We start from the raw sequence: 15344 nt of genomic DNA, 5'->3' as shown, positions 1-15344 counted from the left end.
CTTTAATCATAATACGTCGTCTTAATCAAATGCTCTAGTGCAATCATATCTCTTGTTGAAATGGAAAAACCAAATGCTAAATCTCCTCATAACAAAGTAGCTATAGAAAGAAAAAGCTTATTAACGAGGATTGGTAATGCAAACTTTTCACAATTAATTGTCCAGTACTGTCACAATTAATCGAACTCGATCATAGCAGCATAAAATAAAAACATTCAACCAGAAAAAAGTTCAGAATCAAACTTCAGAATGAGTTCTTTGAAACAGCGATTAAGATGGGAAGACCCAAGTGGCTGGCCTAGTCCCTGTATGAAGACTGCTTCCACCCTCCAAAAGACTCCTCAACTTGAAAATCCCTAGTGTGTCTCTGTGATGAAGCAATGGAAATTTTGGTTAGACGAGAATATTCAACCATTTCAAATCAGACCGGAAGGAAAATGGAAACGAGCCCTTTACAAAGCTGAATATTTCATTCAAATTTGTGCTTCGTTAAGAGCAGAATGATCTATAGCTCGAGACTCATTTGCCTTCTGGTATGCAGTTGATTATAAATCAATGTTGGAGCTCAATGCTGTAAGTATGGCTTCTAGTAGTCAAATGGAGATGTAATTAAAGACAAGAAAACAAAAGAAAAAAAGAATACCTCCTCTGGGGTGAAAGTCAGACCAAGTCTAATCTCCCCATGATATTCTTCATCCTTGACAACATTATATGCAGCTGGGGGGAGGTTTCCTTCCATAAATACAGGCTCCAGAGGAATGCTGCAAATATCATAAAAACAAGTTTAATTTAAAACTTTAGTTCACTGACTCATGAACTTAAATTAAATAGGATGTAAAATGTCGAACTATATTTTATTGCTCAAGGTTCAAGCAAGATCTTCACAAAGTTTGGATCTTGTCCTCTTCCTCTAAAGCAATTTACTATGTACATTGTGAAATCTGTGTAAACAGGTTACGGTGCAAGTTTTACATGGCTTTTGAGTTTTGCTAATAATTGTCAAAAATCATCTGAAAAATTAGTAAAACTCACGTTGCTTCTCCCACGAAATCATCCTGAGAACCACAATCACTGTCCATTATTTTCAATTTGAGTTCTGAAACACCTTCGGAGATGTTGAACACAAAAGTTTCATCCCACTCCGGATCAGACCCTTTTCCTGCAAAAGTATATATATATATATATATATATTAGTTCCCAGTCATCTAGTACAAAAGAACAATATTTGATGATAAAGAGGAACAATGGGAACAAAAGTTTAATCTACAATACAAGAACAAAGGGTTTTAATGATTGATCTAAGCCCCAAAATTTTGATGACAAAATTTGATGATAAATAATGGTAAAGAACTTAGATTGATCTAAGCCCCAACCTGATGCAACGCTACTTTTCTGCTCCTGGGTACGGCAAGTGAGGAGCACATAGGGATCCATGTTACCTGCTCATTTCCAATTTCCAATTCTCAAAAACATAAGCAATAGAACCAGGACATTAGGCCAAATACTTTCAACCACGATAAACCCTCTTAAGCATGAAAATTAAACTGATCTAAACCATCCCTTCAGGTAATTCAACGAAGATGGGGGAATGATCAACCAAATTAACATAATTGACCATCATTAGAGAATGTCTCTTTCTGCATGTCGTTAAATGGACAAAATGTAAACAAATGATCTGACCCGGGGCTTGTCATGATCATAGCAGAAACACCCAAAAGAACTATTCCAAAGTCCCCAGATCTAGACATAAAAGATTGAAATTGAACAAGACCATAAGCAAATTCTAGTAATACCAAGAGTTTAAGATTCAGATCAAAAGAAACTCACAGAGAAAATCTGTGTTTTCAAGACCCTTGGCGCTAACAAGGACAACTTCAAGCGTTCCCTGAGGCATGTTTGGAGCGGAGAGAGACCGAGAAAGAATGATGAAAGGAAAAGATCCCAAGAACAAGAGACACAGGAGAATTTTATTGTTTGCCCTGTTTCTTGGATCTCTTTCTGAATATACTAAGTACTTGTTACGTCTCACCAGGAAACTAAGAAAAAACAAATCAAAACATGTCCCAACAAACTATCAGTCTTTATTCATACATCTGCAGTTAAAAAGTAAAATCTGCGGTTTTGGGTTCGACAAAAGCAAATCGGACAATTACCCCTATTTTCAAGCCGGTAAATTAGGGGTCAACAAGCGTTGAAAACGCACGATCGGATTGTGGTATGTCCACCTGGCATGCTGATGTCCTATCCCCGATGGCTTTTAACAAGCAAATACATTTAGCAGTAATAATAGTATCTTTTTTGTTTAATAGGGTTTTTCTTTTCTTTTTTGGCTCATTGATTAATAGGAGAGAGGCTTTCTTTTGAATTTCTTCAACACAAAATTTTTTATAATTTTAAAAATTAGAATATATATATATGTATATATACTAAGATACAAGGTAAAAAAAAATTTAACAAATTACGTATAAGTGTGAGCAAGGAATAAAAAAATAAAATATATTAATTATAAATAATCAAATACATATCATACATCTCGAATCAATCGACGTATGATCATACATCTTGCTTAATAAATAAAATTTAATTTTTTTAAAAAAAAATAATATAACAGTCAATATTTGACATATATATAATATTAATCTAAAAAAATTACTAATAAATATAAAAATACCTCTAAATTAAAATACTAAAAGATCGAACTAGTATCATGAACATATTAATTGAATTAATATATATTTTGATCAAGTATTAATGCACATACATTTCTAACACACAATGTGCATTAATTTGCCTTTCAGGAGATATTGCCGTAGCAGATATGATTGGATTGGTGCACCGCCTACTACTCTGTGTTAGTGCGGTGACAACATTTTGATCATATGAAATTTTAATGAAAGACTAATATGTAATTAGTTAGTAAGAAAGTAAATTTTAATTGAATTGAAACCATATATATATATATATATGGAATGAGGTATACTGAAGACAACAATGGAACATATCATATAACTCGAACCCGGTCAACTCGTGAGTTGGGACCGGCCACAAGGAAAAATGAAGGCTCCTTACGAAGTTGAGGCGAATATTTGGCTTGTTTTAAACATATCCAATTGCCAATCTTCTGATTCGTTGGGGGCGGCTGTTGGCCATCCTCTTCATAACGTGGATGAAATAATGGGTTTGTTAGTGATGAGTGTTGATATTCCATGTGCTCTAGAGTCCAGACTTTGTCTCCAAGCTAAGATAGCTTTGGGCTATCATATAACTATGAGTATATAATAATCGAGTATAGGTTTGGGCTAAAAGGAACAATATACTTGGTAATTGTTAGTTTATCAGTATCATCATAATTCATACAGTGAATGGCTGTCATTTTCTTTATCATCAAAGCGTCAAAAAAAAAAATTTAATGCCAGCCAGTTGGCAAGATTTGGACAGGGAAAGTTCCGAAAGGACGTACCAGAAAAAGTTAGCTTTATAAGCACTATCTAATTCGTGGATCTAAGAGTTGAGCGCCCTATTGAAATTGAAGTCTATGTATTAATCGTTGTGTTAATCTTCACCACTAAGTTACTAATTGTATCTAACATAATGTCTTGACCATCAATAAGTTCTCTTCTTTCTATGAGAGGAAAATTTTAAATTATGTTTAGTTATGACAAAAAAAACTTATACTGTAAGCCAAGTAAGCCCAAAACTATAGATAATTAGCTATAATGTGAAGACTATGGGTACATCATGTTCTTAATTATTACTTGTATTAGGACTAATTATACATGAATCATGATACTGCTGTGGAATATATACATGAAGCAGTTTGCCTTCATTAGCGAGATGGAAATAAGCTTTCCTCTAAACCGATCTCCTGTGTTGATTCAAAGTGTTATATTTTGGAAAACTTTACAGTTTGCACCCAGAAAAGAAAAAGATAAATGAATAAATAAGACGAATGTGGATGTCTAAAGTTGTAAAGCTTTATAGCATGTGCTCAAAGTTTGGTTAGGTCCTTATCCGAAAGACCAAAGACCAAGAAAATTTGCCAAAGTTTGGCATCTAATCATCAGATTCCTCGCAGCTTTCAAATGTCATGAAATATTTTATAGCTTAGAAAGTTTCAAATACATCTAGTGTACCAAAACAAAACACATAAGGAACAAGGCAAGTACAAACACGACACATTCATTATCATTTGTCAAGACAAAAACTTTTATTCATATACCCAAGCACGGAGGCAGCGCAATCCAGCTGTCCAAGATCCTCACTCTTGGCTCTTGCTTCCAACCATCTCCAGATGAGGAGAGCCTCTCGGGCAAAATACAACCCTGTAATTGGCACCACCAGCGCAAGTAAACGTGCTTGATGGATCATCCTGCGGATAACTGTAAGAATCAGGACACCTACTCTTGAAGAACCTTGAGAAATCGGTCGGCCCGCAGGTCCCGTACCCTTGCGTGCAACAAAATTCATTAGTCTTAAACACTGTGCATGGGTTATTACACCCACCCGGAGCCCTTAGTTCATTGGGGCACTGCCCGTTAATGTCTGCAGTGCACCAAATGTTGTGACAACCACCGCTTGTTGGACCAAACACCATGGGGATATTAAATCCATCAACTAGGGAAATATCATAGAAATCCATGTTGCCAAATTGGTTAAGGGCATATTCGGCCAGGGTGTTTGGAGGAGCACCCCAACCTCGGCACTCTAGGAGTCCGCCGCAGTCACCAGTTTTGCACTGACCCCTACCACTGCCATCAAAATTGCAGTTGGTTCGACCCCAGATACGAGCCATGGCCGTACCAGCAGGCACGTTGATGGTCCAACTTTGCCAAGGGTCTAGGCGACGCCCACCACCAGGAGAGGCTGCAGCCCAGACAGTGTAGGAGCACTCGTTGCGGATTTCGAAAAGCGCTGCATGGGTGGAGATGAAAAGGATGGTGAAGAGGATGGAGGAGAACTGGAAATTGGTTAAGCAGCTCATGGTTGGCCTTTGCGTGGGGATTTGTTCATTAGGCAGGGAGGTTTATATACAACAAGGGCGGCATGTTCCTTGACGTAAATAATGGCAAGTGGGACATTGTTTTAATAAAGGTCGAGGCGGCTACTTGATTACTTAAAAATCTTAATGAAGATAAGGCCAATGTTTTAACTTTAGAAAATGGGAGTCATTCTCTATACTACACTGGAATCTCGATCTATCCATGCTAGCTGCTAAATACTCACGCGTGAATCATTTCATGAGAGGGCTTGGATTTTATTTTTTAATTAAAATGCATAAAAAGGCAATTTATGAACTAGGCCTAGTTAGTTGGGCTGTGGCTTAAATATCATATCAGACCTAACTGAAACGGGCTAGACTTATGAGTTTAAAGCCAGCTGCCTAACTGTATATTTAAACAAGCCAATTTATCCAGTTTCTTATTCCAAAAAGAAAAAAAATCCAATTTCTGAAGCATAGGCTTAACAATATAGGAACATGATTCCATTGTCCATCCTAAGGTTTGGAAACAGAGGAGAAGACGATACTCACAATTCTTTCTTAAAATGGAAATATATGTCTGTGATGATCCAATCAAAAGAAAGAAGAGAATACAGATATCAATAAGGACAAAACAAACCCTATAATCAGCGCCAGTAGGGCAAGTGAAGGTGCCGGTAGCATCATCCGGAACATAAGTAAAGGCAACGGGGCAGGCGTCCTTGAACATCTTCGAGTAAGCTGTAGGTCCACAACCGCTAGCCGCCATCGCGGCAAAACTGCTTGTTCTTGAAAGTGTAACAAGGATAATATAGCACCTTCCAGGATGCCTTAGCTCTTGGGGCAGAGGCTATTGACATCAGCCACGCTCTTGGCCGGAGCAATTACTCGACGTGGGGTTATATTATATTGCATGGGAACGTGGAATCCGACAAACCACAGAAATATCCATGAAATCCAGGCTCTGGGTCAAGTTGAAGTGATATTCAGGTAAGGTGGATGGGAATTCCCCATATAGTAGTTGCAGTATGGGCCTTCTTTACAGTTTCCGGTTTCACATTTGAGAGTCCCACGGGGCATCGGCTTTGCAATTGGTTCGAGCCCATATGCGGCCTTGATCATCGAAATTAGGGTCCGTGTTGGTGGCTGATCCATATCTGGCCATGATGAAGTTCTCTCTTCTCCGCCGGGCACGGCTGCGGCCCAGACTGCGTAGGAGCAATTGTTTATTATTTCAAAACTAGCTGCATGCAGAGGTAGAGGCGGAACTATAGGAGTGTCAAAGATGAAAAATAATACATATAATATAAATAATTAAATATAATATATAAAATTAATAATTTTTTATATAATTAATATTGTTTAAAGATTAAATACTCAAAGATAATTTTTTAACGAAATATAAAATATAAAACATATAAAAAATATCTTATATAATTAAGATTAATTAAAAAAATATATTAATAAAAGTTTAAATAATAATCAATAATGTAATGTTAACTTTAAATAAAAAATAATAATATAATGCTATAATACATATTGAAGAATTATATAATAATTTTTTAATTTTTAAAAATTAAAATAATTGAGAACATATAATAATAAAAAAAACATGACAAGTAGAAGATAAAATTATATAACAAAAAAGAAAAAAATATAGTTGATAATTCATAGAAATTTAAAAATGAAAATTTATAAAAACTTAAAACATATGATCAAATAGAATAAAATTAAAAAAAATAAATAAATATAAATAATAGTAATAATAATATAAATAAAAAATAAAAAAACTTTATTTTTTTATAATTTCACAATAAAAAGATAAAAAAGAAGAAAAAGAATAAAAGAAAGAGATGGAAAGAGGCCTTAAAAAACTTAAAAAGGAAAAATTTTAAAGTTAGGGTAAAATTAAATAGATTTATAGAATTATTTATTTTTTTATTTATATTAATAATTTAATAAAAATTATTTTAGAGGTTTATTAAAAATATATATATAACATATTGTATTAATAATTCAATAAAAAAAATTTTTGAGTTCATTAAAAATATATGTAATATATAAAAATTTTAAAAAATTTTGGGAGCGTGAAGGACGCTCCGCCCCTAGCTGCACGGGCGATGGTGAAGAAAAGCTGAAAAGATTGATAAAAAACAGAGCAAAGAGGGGAGAAAAGCTTGATATTTGGTAAAACTGATCTGATTCTGTATTGCTTTGAATTTTCAATGGTTGGTTGAACCTATGACATAAAAGATCATGTCAATCATTTAACAGACCTGAAATCAGCAATGGAGAAACGAAAAGTCAAGAAACGGAACCACACATGGAAAGAAAGATGATAGTTGAACGGAAGGGCCGACCTCTCTCGGTCTCTTGGGCTTTTTCCCTGCTTCGAAGAATTGTCTAGAGACTGGGTTCAGCCACGCCTCTCTTTCGCAAATAAACTCGCGGAAGCTTTCAAGCTCGAATTTCGATTCTTTAAATTATAAAAATGAATTTTTTTTATACTTCTTTTTTCAAAATGAAGTTCTTAATTTTATCTGTAAGGATTTTTTGAAGTTAATTAATTTGTAATTCACCCATAGCATGAGTGGGAAAAAATGGGCATCTTAAACTTACTTAAGTATTAAGTCATATATAAAATTGAGCAAACATTAGTACTACTAATTTATATAAGTATAGTATTCACGAAAAATTATTATAAATCGGAACTTATAGAAGTCCCAAATTTTCATATAGGATAGAACACTTATTACAAGTCAGAACATTTGCACATCATGAGAGAGATGTGCTCAAATAACCTTCATATGCTTTTATTCCATATGTTGCTATATATAGGTATGGTATAACCTAATTTGTCTAGGCGACTTAAAACCGTTCGAACTCTTCAGGGGCAGAATATAACTTTGTAGTTAGTCCCGGTGGGGCAAGTAAACAGGCTTGTGGGATCATCCTTGGGGTAACTGTAAGCGTCTGGGCACCTGTCCTTGAAAAACTTAGAGAAGTTTGTGGGGCCACAGTTACCTGAATTGCAGCAGTGCTCCTCTGTCTTGAACACTGGACAAGGCCCATTACATCCTCCAGGAACCTTCAACTCATTCGGGCACTGCCCGACAATGTCTGCTGTACACTTGATAACTCTTGTGCACCCTGGAGAGTTTGAGCTGAACTCCATAGGAACGTTGAAACCATCAATGTTAGAGATATCAATAAAGTCCTGGTTAGCGAATTGGCCTATTGCATATTCAGCTAGTGTGTTAGGGGGTGAACCGTAGCCCTTGCATTCCAGGACCCCGCCACAGTCACCGGTCTGACACTTGCCTCTCCCGGAAGCATCAAATTGGCAGTTGGTTCTAGCCCAAATGCGGGCTTGTGTGGTTCCGGGGGCTGCACTGATTTGCCATGTTTCACCACGGTTCATTGGTCTGCCACCACCGGGCACTGCAGCAGCCCAGACAGTGTAAGGGCAGTTGTTTCTGATATCAAATGTGGCTGCGTGGGCTAAGCTGAAGAGGGTCACAAAGAGGAAAGAAAGGGTTGGAAGGGTTTTGAAGGAACTCATTTTGGTGAAAGCGAATTGGCTATCTCCTAATATTATGTTTGATGGGTTTGCGGTGCTTCGTAGTGGAAAGGGCGGAGATTTATATAGAGGTGGAGGTTGCCGCGGCATCGCTGTTGATGATTTACACGTGTAATTGCGTGATAGAATTTTGTGGAAACTTTGGGAGATGATGATGATGTTAGGATTTGGCTAGAGTACTCAAAGTCAAGTCGAGAATTGGATTTCTAGATTGTTAGGCAGTCCATATGGAACCCCTCTATGAATAACGAGTTTAGTGATGAGAAAAAATGAATAATAAAAACAAAGGCAGATTTCGAATTTAAGATGAAATAAATATATAAATTGAATTGCCAGATTTTTTCTTCATGAAAATATAAATAAAAAGATATTAATAAACATCAATAAAAAATAAAAAATATCAAATATACGTAAAAATTTTTCAGTGTAATAAAAAAACATAAAACAAATTGATAGCAAAATTTACTATAAAAATCAACTATTTAATATTTTAGAAAAATATCAAAATATACCTCTAAAAATTACATTGCAAGATCTCACCACAAAAAGAGACTAAACATACTAATTCTCCATAACTAATACGTAATTTCCTAATCACCTACAAATACCCTCCAATTTTTTCACCACCTTGCACTAAAGAACTTTGCAAAATTTGGCTACCTTGTTGCTTTTCAAAACAAAAAAAAAAAGAAAAACAAATTTGGCTAGCCTGTTTGTCAAGAATCTTAGCCGTTGATCTTGCTTAGGTGGCACAATCATAGCCAATCAAAAAGCAAAGCCAAGCCTTCCACCTGAAGGCCAATGCCAAATGAAGGAGGGGCTGGACCTAGTCAGGTTCCCAACAAAATGACAAAATAATAATAATAATTATAAAAAAAAACAGTAACATTGAAAACAATGCACTGTGACAAGGCGGAATTCTAGAATGAGAATGAACGGGAACAGAGTACTCTTAACCATCTTCTTGCCTTGCTTTCAAAATCGTAGACTCGTCTTTGATCGTTACCATGCGACGTCAAAATTAGGAATCAGCCTTGCAGGTATGTCGTTTTACTCCCGCCAGTTGTTATCTTTGTTGTGCAATACGACACTTTCCTTTTTATCTATAAAAGAACGGACAAGATAGAGCGAAGAAAAGTCTTTGCGAAATAAAGATTATTTCTTATTGGACATAACATTCATGACGAAGCAAAATATCTAAAAGGTTATATCTTCCTTTTACATGCAATTAATGTTTGGAAACATGACCTTTCGTTGGGCAATTTGGTTGAGATTTTTGCAATCTTTAGCTTTGACATCATGTAGTTCCTAAAGATAAACTTTGTACTATATTGACTTTAACCTTTTATTAATTGGCTCTGTCCCGTTAATTACGGCAAGTACATAAAGCACAAGGCAAATACATTTCAAGGGCAGAACACAACCCTGTAGTTAGTCCCACCAGGGCAAGTAAACGTGCTTGTTTGATCATCTGTAGGGTAACTAAGCGTCGGGGCACCTTGTCTTGAAGAACCTGGAAAAATCCGTAGGACCACAGTTATTGCAACAATATTGATCAGTCTTGAAAACGGTGCAAGGGTCATTGCACCCACCCCGAGCTTTCAATTGATGAGGGCACTGGCCTATGATATCTGCCGTACATCGAATACCCCGGCTGCACCCCCCAGAAGTTGGACTAAAGTCCATAGGAACATTAAATCCATCAACTAAAGAGATATCGAAGAAATCCAAGCTATTGAACTGGCTTAGTGTGTATTCAACCAGGGTGTTGGGGGGGTGCACCATAGGCTTGGCACTGGAGGAGCCCCCCACAGTCACCGGTTTCGCATCTTCCACGCCCCACACCATCGAATTGGCACTTGGTTCCAGCCCAGACACGACCTCTGGTGCCAGGGTTCACGTTTAGGTCCCAGGGTCCACCTCTGTCCAGCTGCCTGCCACCACCGGGCACCGCTGCAGCCCAGACCGTGTAGGGACAGTTGTTTCGAATGTTAATAGTGGCAGCATTGGCCACAGTGAAGTAGAGAGCAATAAAAGAGAAGGAAAATATAGTAACGGTTTTGAACTTCATTTTGGAGGACGGTAGAAGTGTTGGAATTTTGATAATCTTGTATAGCTATGGAGTTGGGGAGAAAGAAGTGGTTTTATCGAGAAGCGAGAGTAGTGACTAGACCCCTGGTTGGTGCGTCAGGATCTACAGCATTGAACTATGAATCATGCTTGTGGAAATAAAAAAACTGGCTACAGTGCGTCACGACTTCAAATGGAAAAAGAATATAGAAAATGTTTGATATTTTATAATATAACGTGATTACAGATAATGTAATTATAAATAATGTGATTATAAAAAAAATAATATTATAATATTTGATATATAAGTAAAATAATGATTAAAATATAAAAAAGATAATATTATAGTATTTGGTTTACAACTATTTTGTTGAAAATATAATGTTAATTTTTAAAATTATCTCTATTTATTAAAATGTAAGTTTAATATATTTATAATTTTTATTGTTAATTTTTATATAATATCATTTTTTAAATATATTTTTAATGTCATATATTTTATTTTTATTTTTATTATAATTTTATTTTTTTATTTTTAATATTTTATTTATATTATATATTTTATTTTAATTTCTTTTACTTATATTATATAAATTTTAATTTTTTATATTTTATTTTATTTTATTTTTTAATTTTTATATTATATATTTTATTTTAATATTTTTTATTTTAATTATAACGTTACAAAATATTTTTAATAAAGTAATAAAATTGAAAGGTAAAAGTATTTTTAAGAACATTACAGAATATAATGTAATGTGATTGTATTGGTTATAACTGTAATTACATTATATTCTTTTATTGTAATGTGATTACATTATAATTTTATATTATAATTATTTATTATAAAATAAATATTATAATATAATTTAATTAAACATATTATAAAAAATATACTTACATTTTTTTCCTACCAAACGCTACTATAATGTTTGTGGAAAATTGTTTTGAATGACGTCAGTGTCGAGGCTTGGAATATCTTTAGATGATATCATCACTTGACTTCTTTGCCAACTTGAGACAAGTCAAGAGCAGAGCCCAGTACCTAGCTATGGCCTTTATCGTAAACGAAGGTAGCCACTTGCCAGCTGAACAGCTAGTTGCAAGAAGGGTAAATGTACTTTAACGCTTCATTCCACTTAAGAACCTACCTACGTAACTTCAAATTGTTCACATTACAAAATGAAAAAGTTTCATTACACTTAGAAATGAAGGAAAATATTGAAGCCAACATTTAAGATATTTTGGAGTCTATGTGATTACCAATCTCTATCCCACTGAAGTTTCTTAAGAGGACTTGGTAGAATTTTCTTCCAAGGAAGAATTGACAGGCAAAAGAGCACTAAAAACTAAAGACTACTATATATATATATTCATTGTACACCTGTGCTCATACATGCATTCACACCTTAATAGTATTAAAGGAAATTATAAGCAATTAATAAATTATATTATTTAGAAGAAAATGTAAGCCCTCTTCAGTTGAGACACGTATAATACTTTAACTTTTTCAAAATTTTCTCTTTTTTTTTTTGCAATAGCAGAGAAGAAAACCGAAACGCAGTCATAGTAAACATCTCCAATTCCTATCCACGTACGTCTATCGAATTATTAAACCAAGAATATTATTATAATACAATTTTTGCCTCTCTAACCTGGCATTTTCGCCCTACTCCAACCAGAGGAGAAAGACTTAACAATTGTAAGAAAGTCTCTTGCAATATTGTCTTTTAAAGTTTTATTATATTATATAGTTTGAAACTAGTGCTGAGACTTAAATTTAGAAATTCAAATTTCTTCCGAAAGAAGATTCAGTTTTGCTTGGTACTAAAGAAAAGAATACTATGGGAAAGTCACGTAATCATTCAAAACATAACTTAATCAAAAAGAGAAAGAGAGACTTTTTTTGCTTGTCCTTTTCAGTTTTATTATCTTGATTTGCTTAATTATAGTGGACATTTCTACAATTAGAACTTAATCTTTCAATATCGTTTTAATTTGGAAATTTTGCATTTAAACTATAAAAGAAAGAATACAATGGAAAAAAAATTATTGGATGAGATTTAAAGAGCAAAATTCTGGATATATCATGTAGATTAAGAGCTAAAAATAAAATTTAAAAATACTTTTGAGTGAATTACTATAAACCCTCATATCATATTACCGAAATAATTTTAACTACTCAGTTATCATAAAGAATTTTGACTTGAATTAACTTTTTCTGATATAATTATTTACTTTGATTTAATTATTGATTTGACATAACAAAATTGGTATGAGATTCATAGTAATCAGCCTTGCAGGGATGGCATCTTACTCGCACAAGTTGTTATCTATGTTGTGCAATACAGCACTTTTCTTTTTTGTCTATAAAAGAATTAACAAGATAGAGCGAAGAAAAATCTTTGAGAAATAAAGATGATTTCTTATATTGGACATAACATTCATGACAAAACAAAATATCTAAAGGGCAATATCTCCCTTTTACATACAATTAATGTGTGGAAACATGACCTTTCGTTAGGCAATTTGGTTGAGATTTACGCAATCTTTTAACATTGACATCATGATTATTGACTAGTAGTTCCTAAAGAGAAACTTTGTACTATGTTGACTTTAACTTTTTATTAATTTGCTCTGTCCCTTTAAATGCAGCCTTAATTCTGTATCAACATTTTGTCAGTTTTACTCTTGTATAAATTGACCATATAGAATCTTGAGAAAATGATGTAGTGGAATTAACTATTAAATGCATGTATCAAACAATTAATTAGTTAGTTTGTTGTGAGGTCAAAAGACCAAGTCAACAAAGTATGTGGATTAATCTCAATGATATGGTAGAGAAACTAGAAGTTACCCAAGACAGACATTGATTTATCCATTCACTCGTGATTAAGAATTTGTAAGCTAAAAGAGTTGTACTTCTGCAATGAAGTACATAACGCTTATAAAAACTTTATTAATTTCATAAACTCCATATCTGAAGTTTGTGTACAACTTCACTCTAGCACGTCATTCCATGCACGCGGCTGTGAAAGCTTCTTGCACTTTATTGTCAGCAGCAGTGCTGCTAATACTATATAACTCCATAAAGCACAAGGCAAATAGATTTCAAGGGCAGAACACAACCCTGTAGTTAGTCCCACCAGGGCAAGTAAACGTGCTTGTTTGATCATCTTTAGGGTAACTGTAAGCGTCGGGGCACCTTGTTTTGAAGAACCTGGAAAAATCCGTAGGCCTACAGTTCCCAGAATTGCAACAATATTGATCAGTCCTGAAAACGGTGCAAGGGTTATTGCACCCGCCCGGAGCTTTCAATTGATTAGGGCACTGCCCTATGATATCTGCCGTGCATCTAATACCCCGGGTGCACCCCCCAGAAGTTGGACTAAAGTCCATAGGAACATTAAATCCATCGACTAAAGAGATATCGAAGAAATCCTTGTTATTGAACTGGTTTAGTGCGTATTCAGCCAGGGTGTTGGGGGGTGCACCATAGGCTTGGCACTGGAGGAGCCCCCCACAGTCACCGGTTTCGCATCTGCCATGCCCGGCACCATCGAATTGGCACTTGGTTCGAGCCCAGACACGAGCTCCTGTGGTGCCAGGGTTCACGTTTAGGTTCCAGACTCCACCTCTGTCCAGCCGCCTACCACCACCTGGCACGGCTGCAGCCCAGACCGTGTAGGGACAGTTGTTTCGAATGTTAATAGTGGCACCATTGGCCACAGTGAAGTAGAGAGCAATGAAAGAGAAGGAAAATATAGAAACGGTTTTTGAACTTCATTTTGGAGGACGGTAGAAGTGTTGGAATTTTGATAATCTTGTATGGATATAGAGTTGGGAGAAAGAAGTGGGTTTATATAGAAGCGAGAGTACCTGGTTGGTGCGTCAGGACCTACAGCATTGAACTCCAAATCATGCTTGTGGAAAAAAAACTAGCTACAGTTGGTCAGGACTTTTCATGAAAAAAATCTATAGCACGTGATCATAGAATAAATAAAAATAAAATAAAATAATTATTACGTGATAATAGAATAGAATATGTATTACGTAGAGCAAGAATAATTATTATGATTTATTACAGTGTTTGGTTGGTAATAATAACTTTGAAATAAGAAATAAATAAAAAATAAAAAAATATTTTATTATATATATGATTATTTTATTTTATCTTATTTTTAAATATTAATATTTTATTTATAATCTAATAATTAATATTAACCAATAATAATATTTTATGCATAATTTAAATGTTATTATGATTATTTATTTTTAAATTATTTTATTTTTAAACATTAATAATGTATAATTTATTTTAAAATATTAAAAATTGATAGTTTAAATATTAATATTTTGTTTATACTTTAATCATTAATATTAAATGTTATTGTGATTATTTATTTTTATTTCAATTTATTTTTTAAATATTAATAATTTATATTTTATTTATAATATTAATAATTTATCATTTAAATATTAATATTTTATTTATAATTTAAATTTTATTATCATTATTTATTTTTATTTAATTTTATCTTTTAAATATTAATAATTGATTATTTAAGTATTAATATTTTATTTATAATTTAATAATTAATATTATAAAATACTACTATTTTATCTATAATTTAAATGTTATTATGATTATTTGTTTTTATTTTATTTTTTAAATATTAATAATTTATAATTGATTTAAAATATTAATAATTGGTA

General features: G+C 33.8%; 3 protein-coding genes and 2 pseudogenes across 4 annotated transcripts; all 5 read right to left on the bottom strand.

Moving 5' to 3' along the window:
- Positions 1 to 130: 130 nt before the first annotated feature.
- Positions 131 to 2090, bottom strand: LOC18606483 (Calcium-dependent lipid-binding (CaLB domain) family protein). The gene is made up of 5 exons (XM_007040104.3): positions 1828 to 2090; positions 1374 to 1439; positions 1033 to 1159; positions 644 to 761; positions 131 to 367 (listed from the first exon to the last, which is right to left on the bottom strand). The coding sequence occupies exons 1-5, from the start codon at positions 1892 to 1894 to the stop codon at positions 299 to 301; spliced, it is 447 nt and encodes a 148-aa protein (XP_007040166.2). The 5' UTR covers positions 1895 to 2090; the 3' UTR covers positions 131 to 298.
- Positions 2091 to 4076: 1986 nt separating this feature from the next.
- Positions 4077 to 5021, bottom strand: LOC18606482 (protein P21-like). Its single transcript, XM_007040103.3, has one exon. It carries the CDS (start codon positions 4979 to 4981, stop codon positions 4259 to 4261), a length of 723 nt encoding a protein of 240 aa, XP_007040165.3. The 5' UTR covers positions 4982 to 5021; the 3' UTR covers positions 4077 to 4258.
- A 2652-nt stretch (positions 5022 to 7673) lies between these two features.
- LOC18606481 (thaumatin-like protein pseudogene) lies at positions 7674 to 8608 on the bottom strand (annotated as a pseudogene). Its single transcript, XR_016025205.1, has one exon. The product of XR_016025205.1 is annotated as a thaumatin-like protein pseudogene (transcript).
- Positions 8609 to 9889: 1281 nt separating this feature from the next.
- LOC18606480 (thaumatin-like protein pseudogene) lies at positions 9890 to 10799 on the bottom strand (annotated as a pseudogene).
- A 2728-nt stretch (positions 10800 to 13527) lies between these two features.
- Positions 13528 to 14431, bottom strand: LOC108661451 (thaumatin-like protein). The gene is given in 2 exon segments (XM_018118608.2): positions 13528 to 14323; positions 14326 to 14431. Coding segments are annotated over 2 exon segments (609 nt in total). The 5' UTR covers positions 14351 to 14431; the 3' UTR covers positions 13528 to 13739.
- Positions 14432 to 15344: the final 913 nt, after the last annotated feature.

The sequence above is a fragment of the Theobroma cacao genome, chromosome 3 (assembly GCF_053813885.1).
Source record: "Theobroma cacao isolate CCN51 chromosome 3, ASM5381388v1, whole genome shotgun sequence".
Taxonomy (NCBI): Eukaryota; Viridiplantae; Streptophyta; class Magnoliopsida; order Malvales; family Malvaceae; genus Theobroma; species Theobroma cacao.
This window is presented reverse-complemented; position numbering and strand designations above follow the sequence as displayed.